This window comes from Electrophorus electricus, chromosome 6, assembly GCF_013358815.1.
Source record: "Electrophorus electricus isolate fEleEle1 chromosome 6, fEleEle1.pri, whole genome shotgun sequence".
In the NCBI taxonomy this organism is placed as follows: Eukaryota; Metazoa; Chordata; class Actinopteri; order Gymnotiformes; family Gymnotidae; genus Electrophorus; species Electrophorus electricus.
The window spans coordinates 16,283,124-16,307,465 of NC_049540.1; the positions used below are offsets into that span (position 1 = coordinate 16,283,124).

The 24,342-nt window shown below is 44.6% G+C and overlaps 1 protein-coding gene across 1 annotated transcript; it reads left to right on the forward strand.

Annotated features, from left to right (window-relative positions):
* The first annotated feature begins 4,090 nt into the window (after positions 1–4,090).
* Positions 4,091–24,342, forward strand: LOC118241533 (transcription factor COE1-A-like). Its single transcript, XM_035526902.1, has 7 exons — positions 4,091–4,787; positions 5,290–5,446; positions 6,223–6,286; positions 7,373–7,428; positions 13,797–13,870; positions 16,587–16,655; positions 24,012–24,342. Exons 1-7 carry the CDS (start codon positions 4,654–4,656, stop codon positions 24,340–24,342), a joined length of 885 nt encoding a protein of 294 aa, XP_035382795.1. The 5' UTR covers positions 4,091–4,653.

A 24,342-nucleotide genomic window follows, 5' to 3' on the forward strand; every position in this document is an offset into this window, starting at 1 on the left:
CCATCACATCAGTTACGTCACTACTGAAGGTGTGGCCTGTCCTCACAGAGCAACGCTGAATAATAGAGCTATGAAAGATTGGCTCATTATGCACTCATGCAAAAAATATTTCTGTTTGTTTTTATGTGCTGTAATTAGATATTACATTTAATTCTATGTATCTTTGTCAGATATGGCAACCATGTGAATGTGCTCTAGGAAGTATCTGAAACCTTGCCACTAGCATTTTGCAAATGCGGTTTAGAATTTGCTACTTTCTGAGGGAAAATGGCCATCGTGATGTTAGATGGCTTGATGTTAATGATGAGCTTGACATGCTCTATAGTGCATATCTTCTGTGCTATAGAATAGCCTATAATAATGCTTAGGCTTTTTTTGAAGCCTCCTTCAATGCACTTCACTAGCTTCTGCAAGTTTAATGGGGCCAGCATATGAGGAATTTTATCATGCAATGATGATGTAAATGATTCTTTAAGCCACAGGCTTTTAACATTAATCTGCCCAAGCACTGCAGATGAAAAGTAGCCATTTAGATAAATATGGCATGTTTACATCATGACATAATGATGTTGATGAATGTGTGCCAACACTGTTAAATAAGGAAAGAAAAGAAAGTTTTGAATTATTGAACATGCCTCCTTATTGCTACCCTTTAGGCCTACAACCCTACCTTATCAAGCAGGCTTACTGTCTTTTTCAGAAAATTGAGTTTAATTATATATCCTTTAAATATGATATTATTTTATGGTGGTATACCTTTTTCTGTCCTCTGCATATAGCTTAATATAGTGAAGACAACTAGTCAAACAATTGGCAGCTAACTGAGCTTTTCTTTTAAACCCTTTCCCCCATTTAGTATTACATTTATTTCCAGTCTGCACACATGGGGTCAAAGATGGCAAAGAATCAGCCATTTCATAGGTATGTAGGCACAACTTCTGCACGACCAAGAGAAAAGTTACAATAAAAAAAGTTACATATTCTATGTTCTTGTTTTTGTTTGTAGTTTTTTTATTTAATTTATATTTGAAAGAATTTATTTCCTCACCTTTCCAGTGTAGCAAGATTTCGAATTCTTTAAAAAAAAAAAAAGTTTACTGCTGTGTATTAGTTTGTATTTCCAACGCAAGATGGCGGTGTTGCATTTAATAACTGATCACCTCTGAGCGTGTTGAACCACCACTTCGATGTATTGATTTCAAAGCTAATATTTCTCACCTAACAGTAGCTTATCCTTAAAAAGCAAAGAATACAACCAAAATGTGGCCAAATGTTTTTCCTTTCGAGCCTTACGTTTAGCTAGAAAATGCACTAGATGATGCATGCGTTATCAATGCTAATAATGTAGTAGATCTTTGCGTTTTTAGATATTATTTTAGCAACTGGTGAAATCTGAATTATGCAAACCTAACTACTCCTTTAGCACACCTGAATTGCATTCTTCACAGTGGATTATAATGACTAATTTATGCTGAATACATTGTGAGTAATATCATGAATAAGCACTTACAGTTGACATTTTTGTTTGTTTTACATGCGAAATATTCCAGAAACACGTCAATATATGCAAAGGTTACAGTGTAGTTGGCTACTAATACAGCCGATTGAGGGGAGGTTCAGAAAACATTAATAATAATAATAATAATAATAATAATAATAATAATTATTATTATTATTATTAATAACAATAATCATAATAACAATAATAATAATAATAATCGTGTTCTTGTTGCAGAGTTGTTTTACAGTAGACTTTATCGATATTCATTTACATTTCATAATATGACTGTCAGCATAGCTAATGCCTGCAAAATTTCGGAGGCGCACCAAATAACCAAGCATTCGTGGCATTTGTTTGTATTTGCCGCTGTGTGGAAAGCAATTCCATCTATGGCCTACAAGCCTTGGGCGTGCTAAAATAACAGAATATAAAATTTTCTCTTTCTTCGTAACCTGACCTAAGCAGTTGACTAGTCTTATTCTGTAGACATTTAACTTAACTGGTTTTCATTCCGTTTTCATCATAGATTGCATTGTCTACCGTTGTATATAGCTAGAATTTCTTTATAGGTTCGGACCGGGGTTTTTTTTTGGGGGGGGGGGGGGGGGGGGGGGGGGGCATGGTAATAGAATTATATGGTCCTATTAAAGTTTCTCACAGAGTGAGGACGTAAGAGGGAACACGGCCTATAAATATAGAGGACTTACCCAAGGGGACAGAGCACGCGGCTGCGTTTCTGTCATTCACTGCAACCACTTGGAAAAACCGATTGGCTACATGAGTGATGCTTTATGCCTTCTGCCTGTGTGCGTTAGTCTGAAACTGCGTAACCTCGTTTGACGTTGATTAGTTTTTGCGCATATGCATGACACTATATCAGTGAGAACTGAGGAGCTGTCATTCAATACTTAGTAGAAACTAGTTTCTGCTACGAAAACCATCAATTATTTAACATCTATTTAAATAATACTAAAACTATGAAGATAAAATACTAAGCAGGTTATAAAAATCTCACAAATAAACAAATTTAAAAATAAGAATATTTTTTTTCCATATATGAAAAACTGTTAGAAGCTCTCTTTAGTCTACACATTGACATCCTGGTTTGTCATATAACTGATGTGTTAGGAAAGGCAATTCTTGATTAGAACTACTATCCTGCATCATTTATATCTTCGGGGTGAACACTTCTTTACACATCCCTAAAAAACAATAAACTATAGCAGCACATCTATCAGTATTACATCACTGATCGTTCTGGCTGACTTGGTCATTGTAATGACTTGGAAATCATTCATATTTTTCACTTTCGTTGTTCTCATCTGTAATACAGAAATCGTTTGAGCTTTTTGCCTCAAAAAACAAACCAAAAAAACCCAAAAACAAACAAAACAACAACAACAAAGGTTTCTTCTAATACAGTGTGTACACTTATCTAACAGACACGGCAGATGAATACTTTTCTATGTTACCTACTTCGGAATGTATTTCTAAACCACTTGAGAGCGCCTTTTTTTTCTATGAAGTTAACAGTAATGCCGTATTTAAAACCTTATCCTGTCTGTTGCTGCTTCCATCTCTGCAGTTTAATTTACCAACGTGTGCTTTCTCTGTTTACTTTTAACTGTAACCTCACTTAAGGGAATAAAACATCCTTAGCAACTCTTTAAACCTCTTACGCTTTCAAACCTGTAAACTATTACAAATGTTGATCTGCTGCAGTAAATCCTGTCCAGCTGTCAGTGATGTAATGAAAATTTGTCTTCATTGGGACATCCGTACACAAATAAACATTACACGTTTTATTTATAAAATATTTATTTATGAAATATTCCAATATTAAAATGTATGTCATGTTTTGTATTGTCAAACACATCCAGAATATGACTTTATGAATACGTACTTGCAACTGTGGACTAAAAGTTTTTTTTTATTTGGGGGAGGTATCCGTGTCAGAATTTAATCTTTTGCCCCCAGATTTAGAGTAAAAGCCATAGTTTGCCTAATGTGGCCGACGAATTAATTTGCATTGCTTTACGGAGAATGTATACTGACATTTATTTTATGGGAGAACTCATCAACTGAACCGAATTTAAAACTCAGAATTAGCTAAACGAAAGCGGAGCGCCAATGGTTACACGAATCGATCAGCAGCAGGTGAGCCTGGCACTACTTGACAGCCAGATTGACCGTAGCACCAAGTGGATTTGCCCATCTTAACACTGTGAGTGAAACCCTTGGTCACATGAAAAGTTGTCACATAGACCCCTTAAACAATAGTTAAACTAATTAATTCAACAACTTCGTTTATCATTACGCGTTGGCAATGGGAAGATGTCGATAATCGATGGGCGTAATTCTGTACAGTTTTTATTGCTGGCATCTCTCCCTAGTCGGACCTTCGTGACTTCTGACAGACTTAATCGATGGGTGGTGGAGAAAGGACGGCCTGGAATATGTAATGAGGCGTTTGGCGTTGTGGTTGGGCCGAGCTGACGCTGGGCTTGCCTTTGTTCGAAGGCGGTCCGCCTCTCTCAGCCCCTCCCTCGACCCTTTGGGGTTAGTGTGCTCATGTTTGGTTCCCCGAGATAGTCAAAGAGGAATCCTTTGGGAAGGGACACAAATCACTTCAATTTTAACAACAGAGGCAAATCGGAATCTGCAGCGACAAGAGTCCCCCCCTTTTGATTTTTCTTTCCTTTATCATTTAATCTTTCTGACAGAGTAAGATCTGTGTCGGAAAAGGGGGAAAGCAAAGACGAGAAAACTTCTTGGAGGATGATGACATTTGATATAGCGCAGTCTCTAAGCTGTACTTGATCCCTCTATTTTTTGAACTGACACAAGAACTCGTTCTACTAAATCTCCGCACGGAGAAAGCATTGCGGAAGGCTCCAGCGACATTTGCTTCTCGATATAGTGTGTATGAAAATCTCTCTGTCCCCTTTTCGTCTTGGTGACACTTGGATTTTGTCCTAACTATTTCTGCACTTGTTTTGATCCTATCGCCGTGCTGTCATTTGGACATCAGAGCGCCGCGAGCTTGTTCTGTCGCGCACGCGTTAACCTCCTCTCGGCTCGTGAGAGTGAACGGGACGTGGACACCTGAGAGCACACGCGCACTTACGGGGACCGTGAAAGATCGCGTTTTCATGTTTGGGATTCAGGAGAGCATCCAACGGAGTGGGAGTACTTTGAAAGAGGAGCCCCTAGGTGCTGGCATGAACGCAGTCCGGACATGGATGCAAGGTGCCGGGGTGTTGGATGCGAACACGGCCGCCCAGAGGTAAGCCCCAGGCAGCGTCGTTACCTCCCAGTGCGATGACTCCCACGGAGCGCGGATTGTTCCTGGTAATAGCCACAGTTTTGGGAAATTCTTATCGGATTTTCGACGCCTTGATCTTATGTCCTGTTTCCTTTCCATTAGACTTTACCGTGTTTTGCCCTTTACGGAAGTCTTTCACGTCACTCACTAAGCCATAACGTTGCATGCAACTTAATTTCCCCCTGACAGGACGTTGTTAAGTTCAACAACAACAACAACAACAACAACAACAACAATAGTTGTAATAATAATAATAATAATAATAACAAAAAAACAATACTTGTTAAAGTGCAAAGTGTAATAACTAGTTATCACATCGGTTTGTTAAAAATCATACTTTTCTCACACGCACGGGGACAGAAAGCGCAGTAGATTGATGTTAAATGGCTAAAGCGAGCGTATATCGAAGTCCACTGTGCTTGGATGTTCTAACACGAGGTACTGTTTGCCTGTCTGTCTACAGTGGAGTTGGGTTGGCCCGGGCACACTTCGAAAAGCAGCCGCCCTCAAATCTTCGAAAATCCAACTTCTTTCACTTCGTTTTAGCCCTTTATGATCGACAAGGGCAACCGGTGGAAATTGAGAGAACCTCTTTTGTTGGATTTGTTGAGAAAGAAAAGGTGAGTTTACCAAACTGGAGTCTTTTTAGTTCTTACATTATATTCAACCTTTGTCTAGGCACGTCCTTAATTTTGGAAGACCATTCTGCGGGCTCATCCTTGTTTATGGATATGTGTTTTCACTGATAGTGTGGATGTCAAATACAACAGAATCAATAAAGTCGCAAATTAAGGACGCATAAGATCGAAGCCAATTTATAACAATCTCTCTAAATTCTACTATTTCTGATGTCACGTTTCAATTGTGGAATTTTATGGTTATTTAGGGTTTGCTAATATTTTTACATTTATAAAGGCGTACATATCCATTGCATAGTTAATTATTTTTACACCGTTCTCCTTGTTATTTTCCAAACATTTTACTTATCATTGCTAACATTTTACTTAATGATTGTTATTGTTCTTTTTATCTCTGCAATTCAAGGCATGAAATTTCAAATTTCTGTCGTGACGGAAAAATGCCTAGTGCAAGTAGCTAATTAAATAGTTACAATAAATTAAAGAAATTGTTCTACAGGCTGTTACCACCGTTGTAATAGCACCGTGCTTTGCGCAACTAAGTGGTGATCTCTGAACTGCAAAAGTACGTTTCCAAAATTATAGCAGCCTATGAAGACATAAATAAATCCATGCAGTAAATTGTGCTTCATGTGAATTACTTAGAAGTGTTTGTGTCAGACTAAAATCATCGTGTTTGTTTAAACCGTGATATTTTCATCACTATTGTAAACCACTATATGTTTTGATATCCTTTGTAACGTTATATTTATGCCCAGGAGACTACTGGAGAAAAGACGAACAATGGAATACATTACAGACTACAACTTCTCTACAGCAACGGTAAGACACGGTTTCACAGGCCTGTCTATTCCTTCTTCGAGTTTGTGCACTTTTACAACGCAGGACGATGATATTGGGTAGTCCAATTTGCATTTCATCCGATAGAAATAATACCGGAAGGCAGGTGCCTTTAGAGCAAATAATCTAATACAGACGATTGACATTGATTTAGCTGTTTGTCAACGTTAGAATAATTTATATAATATGCACTTTGTAAACAATTAAGTTGAATCAATGATTGACTTACATTAAGTACTTCACACTGTCAGAGTAATTCAGAACGAAGCCGTCAAAGGTCCATATTTCCTAAAATTAATAAAAATTATGATTAATTTTGATCTATTAATTCATTCAGGGTTTAAATCAATTTGCCTACTTGTTTTATCACAATGGAATGAATATCGTTAACACACTGTTCTTCAGTGAATCTGAATTGGTCTAAATTTATCATGAGCTCATTAGTCGCGAGCTGACAGCCTGTCCATCATCGGCCTAATCATGTGGTCAATTTCCCGGTTACATTCTGTTTGTTACCGTGCATTTAACATCTGGTAAATATAGCTGTGCTGGCGACATACATAAACGTTATTCATTCTGTGTGCTGTCTGCCTAATATTTTAAGAACATTTCTTACGCAGTCTTTCATTATAGAATGCTGTTGCTGTATAGCACGTTCTCCTCTGCTTTACAATTGTCACCACACAGCCTTCGCAGTCAGTACCCGAGTGCTTTTCTATGGGTATACGTTTAAAAGCGTTTAAAAGCAGGGTTACCGCAATGTAACGAGTTTGGATGTTTTCAGTGTAAACAAGCTGAACATGTAACACTAAATACCGCCTCTGCTGTTTAAATACCATGCAGATGTCGATATCAGTATCACTTTTTTGTCATATGCAGAGCACACGTACTGGGCTGAACAAGAGAAATTGTAATTATTTATTTTTTGTCGGTCATTCTTAATTATTTGTTATGTTTCATATGATTTACGTATAGCCTATATAAAAACAAATCTAAAAAAGTGATCTAAAAACATGAATGGTTTTAGTTTCTAAAGTCTCTCTCCTACGACCATTCTTTCTGTTACAGGCATTAGAACAGAACAGGATTTTTACGTCCGACTAATTGACTCCATGACTAAACAGGTAAGGGTTCTCCTCCAACTGTATCCAACCATCTGCTTAGCATACCAGTGTCAACAGAGGCTAATGCATACATGTTGGGGCGCTGAGCATGTCGACGGGTTCAAATACATATCTGCAGTACATGTGTGAACGTTGCCGGGGGAAGGGCTCCGCGTATGCGTGTGCGAGCGTACGCGTGTAGCGTTCCAAGTGACACATTTTCATATGACCCAATCAGGGTAGCAGAATTTCTCGGGGTGTTCGTTCGTAAGTTTATTATTATTATTATTATTATTATTATTATTATTATTATTATTATTGTTATTATTATTATTATTATTTTGACACTGGACAAATCGAGATATTTCTCAGGGGCACTTGTGGTGTCTGTATGTCTGCTCATGTGTGCAGGAAAGTTGATTTTATGTCTCGTGTGATCAGCAGGTTCGGTTTAACACGTTCTCATATTATTACGCTCGTTTCAACTTTTCAAGGCAGTAAATATACCCACATCGTTGCCTACACACATTCTCCTTGAGGAGGTTTTGAGGTTAATTATAGACCATAAAAACGTATGTCATAGGCATCTGCCCTAAGAGCTTTGTTCGACTGGAATTCATTGTAGGCTTATGTTGTTAGCCTGGCCTGTTTCTTGCTCAGTGAACTGCTGCCAAAGCCTCATTAGACCCCCAGCTGCTGTTTGGGGTCAACTCTGATGATTCACGTGCAGTGGTTGACACTAAAATAGGAGGTGACCAAGGCTGATCCTGGATTAGGCTTAATTAGTGCTCCATAGGCACATAGAAGTTTGATATTAGTGACGGTTCATATTATTATTATTATTATTATTATTATTATTATTTCTGCTGTTATTATTGTTGTCATTATTTATGTAATATGATAAACTAGGTGTTAATTATTTTTTAGACAATGGCCTTTTGTCGTATTTGAAGATGTCCTGCGCTGTAGCATTTTAGCACTCAATGTGCTGCATGATCACTAACATACCTGTGGGCACCACTTCTTTCACACATCTTTGTATGTATGTATGTATGTATGTATGTATGTATGTATGTATGTATGTATGTATGTATCTATCTATCTATCTATCTATCTATCTATCTATCTATCTATCTATCTATCTATCTATCTATCTATCTATCTATCTATCTATCGTGCATGTGTCATGGGGGATATCAAAGCACTTTCCACCCAGTTAGCTGCCACTTTGACAGCGACTCAGTGCCAGGAAGAGCTGTTGTTTCCTAACTAACTGTTTTGCTGCACTTTGTGGGAGGACATAACACTTTGGTGCTGCCTCTGTTTATTGGTGTCAAGTTAAAAAAAATAATAATAATCACTCTGTTGCCTTGGCTTCTCCCTTTTGTAGTTGTCTGCTGGCAGATCTCGGAATATATTTAGTACTTGTATTCATTATTTCTTCCCCTGCATCTAATGGTATGGGTGTAATAGAAGTCACCTGTAATAAGGTTGCCATGTCCTTTGTTGGCACGTTGTCTGGAAGAAAGCTCAGGTTTGTGAAAGAAACACTGCTTAAGGTATGAATCAGTTGGCATTCAACTTGATGCACTCCTACTTGTGTACTCCTGTTTCCAGGTGTGGGCGTAAAAAAGTAGTCAAATAGCAATGTATTATGCTTCCTCAATGGTGCTACTCACTGCTGTTCCATGCCCCTAGTCTCAAGAAGGTTCCCCTCTCTCCAACAGAATTGCTATGAGAAACACAGAACTGCTGCTTGGTAAGCACATAGCTTTGATTTCCTTGGGATAAATGAGATTTGGTTCAGACTATTTTGGCCAGAACCATTCAGAACTCCTCTGGGCCGCATTCATCTAGGCCGGACATGGACCTCACGGATGCTCCAGGAACCAGACAGGTCCTCCCTAGCAGACAGCAGCTGATGTAAAATCCCAAGCTCTGCATAACACCCAAGGTGGTCCCACATCACTCTGTGTTGTCCCTTAGTATGTCACTCCAGAACCTGATGGAAGCCACCACAGACTGTGGAGCTGTGGTCGCTGGGTGTCTGTGGCTCCGTGGAGGGGCAAATGGCTGCAGGCATGGAGAAGTTTACACAAGCCTGCCACTTTCCTCAGTGCTGTATTAGCCACAGGTCTCCCACAAGCCTGTTCTGAACCTACTGGGAAGGATAATTCTTCATCAAACTTTATGGGATCAGCGTTTACCAGAACGACACTAATCGGGCACATTATCCATTTCTGCTAATATATCTATTGCATATGGGGACTGTAACTGTATCCTGAATATAGCATTCACAGCACCAGATAGGCCAAGACAGAGTCCAAGTACATGACATGTGCTGGCAAACACAAGTGATTATGATGTTTTTACTCTCAGAGAGGTTTAGGCACTGTTTTGTGGAAATGTGGCCTCTGGTGTGTGTCGTTCTGTTATTCTGTTACTGCTATTAGTAGTTAATCATGACACATGACATATATTCATACACACACTCTCTATGATCCTAGTCAAGATAAAAAGCCCAGAGGAACAGAGGGATGGGAAAGGGAGAGACAGAGTATGGTAGAGAGTTAGAGAGACAGTATGGTAGAGAGGTAGAGAGACAGTATGGTAGAGAGGTAGAGAGACAGACTATGGTAGAGAGATAGAGAGACAGAGTATGGTAGAGAGATAGAGAGACAGTATGGTAGAGAGGTAGAGAGACAGTATGGTAGAGGTAGAGAGACAGAGTATGGTAGAGAGATAGAGAGACAGTATTGTAGAGAGGTAGAGAGACAGAGTATGGTAGACAGATAGAGAGACAGAGTATGGTAGAGAGATAGAGAGACAGTATGATAGAGGTAGAGAGACAGAGAAACAGAGTAAGGTAGAGAGGTAGAGACAGACAGAGTGAGAGAGAGAGAGAGAGAGAGAGAGAATTAGGGACAGCCAAAGGGTGAAAGTCATTCAGCTCCGTCTGTGATTAGTGACTGTGCTGATGAAGGCAGTGCTGACACTCGTTCTAGCCCCTGCTGCTATTTCTTTCTTCCTTCATCTCACTCTCCTTTTTGTCTCTAGTTTTTTTCTTTTTGCCTCTTTTGTACCTGCTGACGACTAGCTAAGTTCTCTCCACATTCTCTGCCTGCGCTCACCAGTTCACCGGCCTTGTCTTTATAATTTTACATCTCAATGAATTTTAGCGATATCTGTGTCTTCCTTCTTTACAACCCAAACATCTACCTTCCACTATCTCTAATTTAAGATAAGCCTCCTCCTGCTCTCTGTGGAAACAGCTCTCTCCCGTCACCATGTTGTCGCTGTTTCCTGGTTCCTTAAGTTTGATGCCTATGTTTTTTATGTAGGGTGGGATAGCTGTGTGTGTCTGTGTGTATGTTTGTGTGTGTTTGGGAACCAAAGGGGAAATCGCGGCACCCTTTTTAAAAATGTAGCACCGCGACCTGGGAAAAGCGTCGGCGGTGGTGCGTTGGCACGCTAACACATGATGCTAACCATGTCGGAAGCGTGCTTCCGCCTATTTATAGGACCTTGTTTACATGGCTGCGATTCCAGGCATCACATCAAAGCCATCGAGGAAAACTCCAGAGAGGATATGAAAATTGAGGATATGAAAACATGAAAGCTGTATTAAAATGCTGCATGTTTCCTAATGTACCATTCATGTACTTTGGCGTGGCACTGTGGTGGTCCTAAATATCACCCATGTGACGTTAAGACTGGCGCTCATTTCAGAGGGCAGTGTGTCTTTACTCAGTTTCCTTTACTGGAAGGATGGTGTTTTCACAGAAGAAATAATAGAATCTAGATGTTCTTTTGTATAAAGGAAGCTAAATCAAGAATTTCTAATCCTTAAAGATGACATATCTATTAAATAAATGCTGACCTATTGACCAAAAATGCTCCTAGTGAAATACACAAAGGATAATTACCATCATGTGGGAGACGCGGCTCATGCACGGCTATTCTGTCCCTCATCTCACGACATACGGTTACAGTGTTTTCCAATTTACGACATAGTTCTCCCCTGCTACTGTGATCACGCAATTATTAACGTGATCTCGGGGACATATTCCATTCTGTCTCGTCGTATCCTGTCGAATTGCAAAAGACTTTTTTAGCGTAAGTGACAAGGACACCCCCAGAAGGACAACAGCGCGTGACCGGGACGCTTGCCGAGACAGCCCTGCATGGTCTGTGGGCACGGGGTGGGCGGCAGACGGTGATGCATTCGGTGCCCACATAAGAAGACCTCGGCCCTGATGCCTGTGGAGCAAGAGAGAAAGCCACGGTGTGCGTCCTGCAGAGCAAGTCCCGCGAGCGTGCCAGCCACAGTGTCGGCTGCAGCGCTATCGCTTTCAGGGCCTTTTGTGTAGTGTAAAGTACACCTGAAAGACTTCAGACAATACATCAATTGTACGCTCTTGTAAGCCAGCATATCAGCTGACAACTAGGACGATCCCACCATCCAGCAACTCTATTTAAAGTAGGCTTAACGATTCTGTCACTGTTTTTCACTTGTGTTTTATTATTGTTATTTTTAGTGTCTCCAGTTAAGCACTGTGGCAGCGGGCATCGTGAGGCGTGTTGTCCGCGTAGAGCGTTTAGCAACTGCGTGGCAGCAGGACAGATTTGCAACCAGCCTGCGCTTAGCTTAACGACATCCTCGAGTCCTAGCAAGGTGACGCGCTTGGCATTGTCGAGCGAGGCACGGGTTGGAGCGGAACACCAGCCCCGATATTCAGCTTTGGATGGGTGTGTGTTTGTTGGGGAGTGGGGGGGGCTGAGCGGGGTGGGGGAGGGTGGGTGCAAGAAGCTTTGCCAGTCTTTGCCATTTTTTTTTCTTTTTTTACTGAGCTGGGGGAGGGGTGAGAGCACAACCATGAAGATTCGAGAGAATATTGGTAGGCCTTGCCAGATGGTGCTTCCGTGCTCCAGTCTGGCATCCCAACTGCTCACCCCCACACCCACCTCCTCCAGCCCTCCGGCCTACCACGCATGCCCTCCCCCCACCTCACACACACCCCAGCGATTATTTGGCACGTTGCGTACCAGAGTAGGTAGGCCGCCAGCAAACACACGGGCCATTACGCCTTGCGCCCAGCTACCCTCACTCTTTCAACATCTGAAAGGGAAAAATGTCATAATCAAAACAAGAGTGGGATAGAGGAGCCAGTGCAAGAGAGAAAGGAAAAGGCCGAGAGAGAGAAAGCATGAGATGGAGAGTTGAGAGAGCAACGGAGAAAGAGAGAGAGAAGAATGAGGCAAAGAGAGAATCAGGACAGAAAGACGAGCTCTTTCCAGATTTGCTCAAACACAGGGAAGTATGAGTCATGAATTTTTAAGGCCTGAGAATGAAGGGTGGAGATACAGCGACACGAAGGCAGGAAAAAGATGACATTTCCTTTCTCAGTCTTGTGTTGTTGCCCTTGGAGGCATTTCATCCTAGTTCTCTGAAAAAAATAAGAACATCATCAAGTCCACGTTCCAGATTTAGTTTGTCATGTGTTGGTTATCATTTGCAGATTCCAAATAAATATTCGTATTGTAATTTTGCAAATGACACAATGAGTCCCAAGTTGACTCCTTCAGCGAATCCCTCCTCCTACCACATCTGCGACAGGTGTTTTGCAGTCTTGCAGACTTGTCCACCCCCAACAGAGTACTTTCGGAGCCTGGTTCCTCTTAGCATCCAGGCCTTGGCCACATGTATCCCCCTCCCTGCTGTCCTGTAATTGTCAATCCCCATCAAGAAAACATGAGGCACCAGATACGCTTGAAAGGAAGCAGTTTAGCGCCTGCTTCTGAAACTGCTTCTTCCACAGCAATGTTTTTCCCACATGTGGGCCATGACCCCCAGGCCGGCTGGGCCGTGGCATCCAAATGGGTTGTTTCCAGCTGGAGATGTTGGAGAGGTCTCGCTGGGTTCCCATGGTGCTGCTCGATAACCAGCTCTGGCCGTGAGCCGTAATAAAGTTCCGATGCGCTTGAGCCCTCTGAGTTCAGGGTCGTGCCTTTCTGATGTGGGAATCTGCTCTCTTGAGTTTCAGAAAATATGTCTACTCTGTTTTATAGTAGAACTCAGCAGTGCCTGGGTGGGGTTCACTTGATACTGTATGACTTGAGATGGTGGACAGAAGATTAGCCTCGGACCATGTCCAAGTCAGTGCCAAATCATAGAGTCACAGAAAGCCAGTGTTAAGGAATTTCTCTCTTCCAGGATTGGGAATTTTATTAAACCAGGGGTAAAAAACAGACTCTGCTGTTTTGGTTGCCTTCTATCACTCCGGTCATGAAGCTCCTGTGAAAATGGGCTCCGTCTGCTGGTCTGTGTCCGACGGTTCCTGCTGGAATCTAGGCGTTTAACTGCAACCTCTCTTTCTTTCTTTTCCAAGCCAATCATCTATGAAGGTCAGGACAAGAACCCGGAGATGTGCCGTGTGCTACTGACTCATGAGATCATGTGCAGGTGAGACAGTCTCCTTCGTTCCACATGCCCAACCTCCACATTGCTTTTCACATATGAGGAGGCTAGCACAAGTTCCTGTGGGTGTCTTCTTATGGTCAGGACGGTTTTTGTTTTTTCAATACACTGCAGTTAATGTAAGTTTGCATGGTTAAAACATAGATTACTGACTTTTCTTCTCATTGTGTTGTTTTCGGACCATAAATCGTGCCTGGTGATCTCAGTAGAATTGTTTTGAACGCTCTGAACAAAGCCATGCGTGAAATGGAGGGTTGGTGGGTCTGTGTGTGTGTGTGTGTGTGTGTGTGTGTGTGTTGGGGGGGGGGGGGGGGGGGGTAACCTCAACAAAGACCACAGTGATGCTAACCAGGTCAGCCTTAGAAAGCCCTAGCCAGTGACAGGGGAGGAGGAGGATAAGACGCGAAAGGTGCAAGGTGGGTGTCGCCATCCAGTGTTCTGTCTTTAATTAACATCCCGCTTCGCACACAAGTAGGTTGTGAAGATCGACTCCCGCCTATTTTTAGCGCCGCTTTAACAGTGTCTCTCCTCGCTCCCATCACCCTGATACCTAGTTAATTAGGACAAGCGGAAACTCATTACTCAGTTTGGATTTTTTCCTCCCCGACTTTTCCGTGAACAAACACGCCTCGTCTCCGGTGCGGACCGCGAACTGTGCGCCATCGCTGTGTTCGGTACGTACCCCTCCTCGACTCGAGCTCGTGAGCTTAAAAAGTAGCAGAGGGCATGCTCGCTTACGCGCGAACACACGTATGACAGTGACAAACATCTTCCACCACGGCACAATCTGGGTGTCAAACAACCAGGCTCCCTTCCCCCATTTCCCCAAGTGACTTCTTGCTGATTTGTGTGTTTGCGGGCGTGTGTGCGTCTGAGGGTGCATTGTGGGGGTGGTTCAAACGCACTCTCAATTATAAGCAGAAAATTAGGCTGTTCACTATTAATCAGCCCTGCTAATTGTCATACACCACCATTAGCCATATGGTGCAGAGCCAGCTTGCGACCATGGAACAGAAGTGCTTATTCCTCTCATTTCAACAAACTGAGGCGGAAAGGCAAGCAAAAAGGAAATGACCAAAACAGCCGTGGGAACATGCTCGAGGACGCTGCTTGCTGAATGTGGGCAGGACGGCCCCTTTTAAAGATTAAGGTTGTCATAACACGCGAACACGAGACCAGAAACATGAATCAAAGTGGTTGATGAAGTGAAACATATGCTTTGGGCGGGGGTTGGGGGCGGGTCCGCCGCGTTGCTATGTCGACAGGCTGCATCCTGTTAATTACGTGAAGCGATTTGGGGCTAATTTCTTCAAAAGCTGAATCAGGAAGGAAGTGTTAAGATTAAAGATGTGATTTCCTTTTGGGGATCCTGAGGGATAAACTGATGTTAACAGGAAAAATAGATAATAACCCCCAACACACAAAAATATGCTGATATAGGCGTGTAGTAATTAACATAATTTCTGATTATAGTTGTGTATGTGTGTGTGTGTGTGTGTGTGTGTGTGTGTGTGTGTGTTCCATGATTTGGTTCTGTGTGACAGGCAGAGCAGAACCATTTCTCCCATGGGTGCCCACAAATTTCATCGTTAGGCAGCTACAAATCCTGTTCCCTGACTTTATACACACACACACCCACACACCCAACCACCCCCCCCCCACCCCCCACCCCCCCCACACACACACACACAGCTCCACAGGCTCTGCTCTGCCTTGTTCTGGTCCTTGGGGAGGACACTGACCTAGTTGAAGGAGCCTCACAGAGATAGGAAATAGAAAAAGAAGATAGAAAATAAAATTTAAAAAAACGAAGAAAGAAAGTAAGAAATCTCGATAGTTTCCCTCTGTTCGTTGTGTTTTCCTAAATTTGCCCATTATATATTTTTCAATGTATATGTATATTTTTCTCCCACCAGAGCCTACCTTATGGCCAGTCAGTGGACCTGTACAATCCCTTATAAGCCTATAGTAGTGACATGAGTGATTGATGGAGTCTATCAAGGCCCTGAAAACTGTGTTATATAAAATAGGGGGGGGGGGGGGGTGGTAATGTGAGAGAGAAAGAGAGAGACAGACAGAGAGAGCGACAGAACGGGACAGAGAAACATAGAGGGAGCGAGCGATAGGCTGTGTTGAGGGGGAGGGTCAATGCCAGGGGTTTCATGTGTCCATTTTGTCCCGGGTCCCTTTCAGAGTCTCACTGCCATCTGTGCTGTGGAAATGTGAGCCCAGGGGTCTTTCTCCAAACTGACCCCCATTTCCCTCTCGCCTCCACAACCCCTTAACCTCTCAGCCGCCCCCGTGCCAGCCCTCCCGCTGCATTTTCAGTGTCGGGCCGTCGTCTTACTGGCCGACACGAAAGCATGTCATCAGCATGCCCAAGCCAGGAGGTTGACACATGCGTATACTGTCATAGCCCCCCCCCCCCCTTTACACGCCTCAGGTAAGTCGAGGACACAACTCACTCAGTCCCATCAGCAATCCTCTCCCAATCCCCTATCTCTATTGTGTAGTCCCTCGGATCAGAATCACCTTGAATACCAATCTGTAGATCAGTCCATCAGGGTCAGGGAACAGTGAATGAAGTCAGGTGAGGCTTGAAACGTTGTCAAATTGTTTCCGAGTCGGCTCATGGTGTTTCCTCTCTCCCCTTCCCCGCCTCCACGCCTTGCCTGCCCTGACGCCTGGCCCTCCACCTCAGTCGGTGTTGTGACAAGAAAAGTTGTGGGAACCGGAATGAGACCCCATCTGACCCCGTCATCATTGACAGGTAAGCCTCCCCGTCCCAGCACTGCGGTATTTGTATGAGTGTGTGTGTCTGTGTCTGTGTGCGAATTTATGCATACATGTGCTTTCATTATGCCACGATACCGTGGTTCTGACGGTTTGGACTGGCTTCTGTGTGACTGTGATACCAAGCTGGCTTGCTCTTATGTTTATTGACTGCTATGTTAAATCGTGAAATCGCATGGCCATATTGTTAAGCTCATCGTCGGGTTGAGTTTCCACTTGGGATCTGCAAGCCAAGAAATGCTGGAAGCAGGTTTCTGTTTATCAGTCACATCACCACACGAGTCTTCTAATTTCAAGCCCCACACAAGCACTGGCGAAGGAGCATTTTTTTATAAGGCTGTTAAAGCTATTACTCTTTAAATGTGTCCATCATTAAACACAATCATTGCTATGTCCCATAAAGGTTATTTTTGTAATATGACTCAATAAAATACATTAGTATGATTTTATACTTCCCATTGTATGCTAGTATGCTACTGGCAACTTGGTCTTTTGGTAGTGCTTTTTTTTAATTAATTCTGGAAGTGGTGGCTCTGAAATCATAGCCAAATTCTCCACATCCAGTTTTGGGTTCTCCAGAGAGTGCTTGACAGTAACCACGCAAACAGTCTAGATAATATCGGCATGGTAAGTACTTTAAATTGGTAATTGGTCTGGATTTGGATTGTACTCCCCACCTCCAGACCCAAGGCTGGGTTCATATTCCTTTGGCTCTCCTTAATAAAATCCACATGGATAATGGCCTTAGAAACAATAGCAGCCAAAATGCCTCAGGCCGCCCCCCCCCACCCTCTCTCTTTCTCTCTCTCTCTCTCTCTCTCTCTCTCTCTCTCTCTCTCTCTCTCTCTCTCTCTCTCACTCACTCTCTCTCTCTCTCACTCACTGTCCATCTTTCTCTCTCTTGCTCTCTTTCTCTCTCTCCTCCCTCCATCTCCCCCGGGTACCCAAATGTGGCCCGCCTCTCTTTCACTCTGCATCTGTCTCCCCCAAAATCCCCTTCTCTCCAAAACCTCTCTGTCGTCAGCCTATTCCATTGTTATTACAGCATTACTAACAGTTTGTAGTGTTATTGTTATATTCATAATGGTCTTGTTAGTTGTTATTTCTGCGTTTTTACTAGAAGTGATGTTGTGTTTGTTAGCACATGCGTATGAATGCCCAGGTACGCTTTGTGCTGTTGGGTTGTGGGCGCTGCAGAAAGTGGTTTCATGTGACATGCCTGCTACTACTCAGGCTCAGTGAGGCATGTTCTGTCACAGGACACAGCGCACTCCTAGAGTTGTTTAGGAAGCTCTGAACTGCGTGGAGACCCCAGATCATATGGAACGCTCACCTCAGAAAGCCAAACTATGAAAAAAAGCTTTCCTGCCTGGTCTTGTTGTTTCCTTGGACTAGACACCAGGCCGCAGCCATGAGACGGGTCCGGTGGGGGGCGAACCCGGAGCTGCTCCCCGTACACTGAACTCGGACGGGGAAAAAGCAAGGCTCACTGAGGTCAGGCTGCCGGGGCCCCCGCATTGCAGAACCAAACTGCAGGGCCAGTCCTTTGGGTGGTGAGCGAAGCCTCTGACCTGCTTCACCAGAACCGGGCAGAACTGTCTGGGCTGGCTGAGGATGGGGCCGCTACGAACCCACGAACGGAACCCTCGCTGAATTGTACTTGATGGTGTGTGGGGGTGGTTCTCCCCAGGGAAAGTGTTGCCAGCAGCGGCGGAGCCCTCCTCCTGAGCCGCTTTGCGTTGCCATGGCATCGCTCCAACCACCCCTTTTCACCTGCTTCCCACGCTTCCTCTTACTGGTGACTTTTTGCGAATCGTAGCCTCTTAGAAGATGTAGCTAGCGAGGTCAGGACGCAGGCCCGCTGTAGACGGTGCAGTGTTCTAAGTGCGCTGTTAATCACACACTCTCCCTTCGATTCCCAGCAGGCTATGAAAAGTGAGAGCTCTGATCTGCTGTGATCTCAAAGTGTTGCTGCATGCCCCGCCCCCAACTACCCAAACACCCCACCTCCCAACCTCTTGTCACGTGCCAGAAAACGGGTCGCACGCTGCAGAGTGGCAAAATGAAGTGCAAATAAATAAACATGTAAATAAACAAATAACATCTGTTTGGTTCGAGACGTAGGTGGCAGCTCAACGTTCCCTTAAATGCAGGCGGCACGCTTAACGGTACCGCCTTGGCGTGTGGCTTGTCATCTCCACCGCGCATGTGGAGAGGAGAGGAAGGCGACAGCTGCCGCCACACCGAGTTCGAGCTCTTTACTTTTGCTTATTTGGCTGGGTAAAGAAGACCTCATTAGACCGCCCTTGTTTGAAAGAGCCGATTCGACTTTGCCGCCATAATTAGCGTGGCTAGCGTTAATTCTTCTGCCTGTGCTTCGGGAGTCACGCTCTAATTAGATTTCTCTCCGAAGCCACACGGACAGACCACAGCAAGCACAGATCTCTGTTGAAAACACTAATAAACCCTTATTATGCAGTTAAGAGAACAAATTTCGTGTTTACTATGGTATATTGTGCATTTGTAAACAAACAGTGGTGGAAACCTGGCTTTTGACCAGAGGGTCATCACTGACCACACGCAACAGTCAGGTGGCGTTACGTTCGCAGGTATTGCTCATAGCTCTGGGTCCTCCGTAAAGGCAGTGACCATACACATGGAGAGCGTTCTTGCCATGAGTGAACAGTGTTCTCCAAAATCCTTAATCAGTTCCAGACGCAACTTTGATTGAATGTAAACGCATTCTTTCCTCCCAGTTTTTTTAAGTGGATATCTTGTTTGTGGATATCTTTCTCTCTTTGAGCATGTGTGAGTGTGTGTGTGTGTGTGTGTGTGTGTGTATGTGTGTATGCTATAACAGTGTTATCTCCTTTGCTTTAGACATATACTCCCTTCAGCTTCCACCACCCAGACTGACCTTTCACCCCCCCCCATAAGAGTATTTCCAATACCTTAATCCCCCTCAACTGACACAGACACAAAAGCCAGCTGACATATGATAGACGCCGACGACGCTCCCTGCCCAAAGCACCCCTGCACCCCACCCTGGTGTCTCTCGCAGGTTAATCACTCTCACCCTCCCACCCCCATCTTCGTCCTCTTCAGACCTGCCGAGGACGCTTATTGTTCGGTCTCATTTTGTTCCACCCCTCCCGCCATTGCTAGTCTTCGTGTTCAAGTTGCCATGAAAAAAAAAAGGATTGAGTCTGAGTTTGAGCCTTCGTTAAAGCCAGCTGATGAGGAAGAGGTGCCTTTTAAGTGATTTCAGAAAGACCTACACATTGTTTAAAGCTTTGTAGAGGGATTTTAAAAGGGAAATAGGTTGCTAGTACAGTGAGGTTTTGTCACCCTGTTCCTGGCGGCTCCTTTCAGGCGTCTAGCCTTACAGGTTGCTTGTTACTCCTGAGACCTGAGATCTTTAGGCCCTGGAGGGGTGCGAGAGCTCGGATCTCGGATGGAGAATCTCTCCGGGTACTCAGATGTGGCGAAGTTGCATGTTGTGAAGCCGGTGAGGAAAGAATGCCAGAATTGCCACAGATACCATATGCCTTCCTGTAAAAGCATTTGTGTAGAATATGTGTGTGTGTGTGTGTGTGTGTGCGTGCACGTGTGATTATCTGCCTATTTGCACGTGCACAAGGATGAGATTGTCAGCGCTGCCCGCTGCAAAAATAAAACCCTGAAAAATACAAATCAGTGTATTAGCGCTATCCATGACCTCATACACGGGTGCTTCACATTGTCTGGTTTTTAAGATGATCTAGGCATTGTCAGGGCCAGCTCTGGGGTGGGGGGTGGGGGGGGGGGGGGGGTTATTGTGAGGCAATTAAAGAGAGCAGTGGCATGTAGAGAGTGAGAAAGAGCAGAACAGAGAGGGAGGAGAGGAGAAGAGAGGAGAGGGGAATGGAGGACAGCAGAGTAGACGAGAGGTGAAGCAAGAAATTGAGAGCAGTGGTAGGAAGACTGACAGGAATTAAAATTGGGGGGGGGGGGGGCGGGGTGGTGCTGGTGGGTGGTGTTGGGGATCTCTCTGACACATGCGGAGGTTGCCGGGGTACCTGCAGTGTGCGGGGCTCTCTCTGCATCTGTCTTTCATGTCTCTCACGGTGTGTGATCCTTGTCATCCCAGCCAACACGTTGCTGACCTCTCCCTCTCCAAGTTAATATCGGATTAACAGTGCAAGGTTCACTCGGCCACGGAAGACCCCAGAAGAGCGAGATGCATTCGGCTATGCGGGTGGGAGGCGTGACTGCCCCTTCCTCTCTTTTCACCCTCCCCCCCCCGGTTCTCTTACCCCCTCCTCTCTTACCCCTCCTCTCTTACCCCCCTCCCTTTTCATTTATTTAATTTTATTATTACTTTGTCACCTGGATGCAGTCTGTTTTTCACTCAGTTCTGTTTTATTGTTTTGGCATGGTTTTGTGCTATTCTTTTTCTTTCTCTGTCTATCTGTTTATCTCTCTCTCTTTCTGCCTCTCTCTCTGTCTCTCTCTCTCTCTCTCTCTCTCTCATTCTGCTCGGAAAGTCACTCTAATTCCTCCAGAGTGGTATCGCCCCAAAAGTCTTTGTGTGGGTGTGTGAGTATACAATGTGGTTGGCTGTCAGTGTTTTGTGGAGTATTTTAGTGTGTTTCTTGCTACAGGCACTGGAATCGCTGGTGTGTGTCCTGGTAGGTGGGGGGAGTGGCTCTGTGAGGAAGTAGGAAGCCCCCTTTCTGTCATAAGAGGAGTCACAGGCCAGAGTGTGCGTGGGCATGCGTGGGCATGTGTGGGCATGCGTGCGCAAATGCATGCGCTCGCTGAGGCCTGTCAATCATGCCCAAACGGACTCTTCTGTCACTCGGGCATTGGGGGTAGAAGCTGAGTGGCTTTATTCGTGCAGGCCTCTCTATGGCCATGCGGCATCTCCTGCTATTTCCACAGTTAATTTATAATGCAGGAGTCAACGGTGCGTCATTACTCATCACGTAAGCTTAATTACTGTCCATCTGCTCATGTCGCCCAGTCGACATCTGAGAGGGAGCGAGGGATGGGCGAGATGGAGAGGGGTCATGAAAAATGGATCCAGGCATCCGTTTACTGCGACATCGTCGCCAGAGCTGCGGGGCCATGCGCGGACCATGAGCAGCAGCCGGAGGGGCTTTGTGCCAAAGCGGCCGCAGATATTTTTCGAAATCTCTGCTTAGCTCAGAGACATGCAGAAATGTGTGTTGTATGGACATTTCAACTTGTATAGGTGCACTTCTGTGTGTATAGTGTGACCAAAGTATTCCGTTCAGTGATCAATATGAAGAGAAACGTGGGTTTGTGTGTATGTGTGTATGTGTGTGATTGTGTGTTTCTGTATGAAGTACCTCTCATATATAGTCTCAAGTTTATCATGTCAGCACATCTGAAACTGAGAGTGACTCTCAGCTTTTCCCATGTGAAAGAGATGGGCACAGCTTTTTAAAAAAAAGATTTATAGAATGCTTTGTTTGTGTGTGTGTGTGTGTGTTAGTGTTTGTGCGTGGGTGTGGATGTGTGTGTGAGGGATTGTTAGCACCAATGAGGTGTAGGAGACATTATACTTCGGCCTGATGATCAGAGTTTCCTGCTGAATGAAATTTTTGACCTAAGTGCAGAATAGCAGACAGGAAGGGCCCCTCCTAGGTTATTGATGTCACTTCCTGCTTTGAATTGCAGTCTTTCACAGGTGCATGAGAGAGAGAAAAACATGGTTGTTTTCAGTGGGTTGTAGCTACAACATTGTTTTCAACGGACTTTTTCTTTGACTGTATATGATACCAGTTTTAATTGCTGCCCCAGAGTTACAGTAAACCTCATAAAAGTGTCATCCATCCTCTTGGGGAAAAAAATAATAGCTGTATCGGTGATGGTGCCACTCGGAATGTTATTAATATATAGCACTGAGAAACAGGAAGTGAAAGTTTACAGAGTGGCATGTCACACTACAGTGAGCTCGTCTGGAAGCCTTGGTGAAGCCTAATCAATTTAAGAACAGCTCAAAATCATATTCAAATATTTTAGCTTTCAAAGCAGTCGGTTTATGCAAACGGATGAGTAGATGCTTTCTTATCGCTCCGACTTTCAGATTTCTCTGCGTTCAAACAGGTTCAAGCAACAGGAAGGACGACCCATTGCGTGATGTTACAGTTTTCTTTGCAGGACTTGGATTTTGTAAGCGTTGAGTGTCATGTGCTCAGAACACCGGGCGTACGGTGTGGCCGAGGTCTGCTAGTTGCTGCTGCTTGGTATTAGCACCGACCGAGGCCCGGCCAGCACGTGGGTGGCTGTGTTTATTCTAAGCGCATTTCAGGCTCTGCCACTGAATAATTCATGAGTGCGTAATGTATGGAATCCTGGAGGTTTCTGTATCCCCGGCTGTGTTTTTAGCGTCCCGTTAGCCAGGATCCTCCTGCGCTCTGGGCCTATTGTTGTGTTTTCGATTCCACTTCCTGCGGGGAAAGGTCACCCGTGGCTCTGAGAGAGAGAGCGCACGAGGCAATGTGAATTATTCATGCCATTGACTTTGTGTCAGAGAAGGAGAGAGTGAGAAAGAGATAGACAGAGGGAGAGAGAGAGAGGGTGGTATGGGGGAGAAAAGTGAAGAGTAGGGGAGAGAGAGAGAGGAGGAACAAGGATGTTTTATTCATTTATCTCATTTAGGAGCCCTAGTCGCACCTTTCCTACCATTAAAAAGCCAACATTTACGCGGGATGCTAATTTAGTTTAACTAATCCCCCTCCCTCACGCACTGCCAAGCTTAATTCTCTACAGGCTGATGTTTTACTAACTGGTGATGCAAATTGGTGGTCACCACACATGGAGTTTCTGTTTTAGCGATAACCACAGCTATAACCTCAAGAGTCAGAATGAGGTACAAGTGATTTGTTTCGGGTTAATTCGGCCCCAAAATGTTGGCTTTTGGGTCCACAAAGTGCTGCAAAGGACTAAGAGCAGTGCCTCTAGGCTGTGCTTAACAGGGCACAGATGCAAACCCCCCTGCTGGGCACAGGCTGTTTTTAGGGTTTACAAAGCACTGGGGTTGAGGTAAGGGTGGTGGGGAAACGGCCTTGCCCCGGGCACCGTCACACACAGATGTGGTCCTGAGCCTCTCCATTGCTAGACCTTTCAGGACGTATCATGCAATCAGCAGGAGGCAGGGGGTCGGGGGGGGGGGGTCGTTGTGGCCCCACAGAGGTGATGCCAGCAGGGCCTGTGACCCCTTCTCTCTTCCATCTGCCTGACCGCTCACCCAGCACATTTGCTTATCACGCACATAGAACACGGTTCCTCTGGTCCTTTCTCTTTGTCGTGTGGCCTGTTTCAGGGCCTACAAAGGAAAAAATTCCTCACCTCCTTTCCTCCAACCCTCGTTCTGTCCCTCTTACCGGCTCGTCCCTCTTACCGGGGACTTCTGGGCGACCCCAGGCCGACCTTTTCGCCACACCAAGATGTTCGGGGCTGCCATCTCCCTCAGCCCTTTCCCTCCTTGTGGCCAGCGGTGCTTTAGTCAAGGAGGTTCCTGCTGGTTGATGGAGCTGCGGTTTGGGAAGCTTAGTCCCTCGCCTCCGGCCCCGTGGCTCGTCACAGCAACGCACAGAGCCCCTCTCACTCCGAGGGCCATTAGCTCCTGGCGGGTGCGGCTCCCCCTCCGCTAA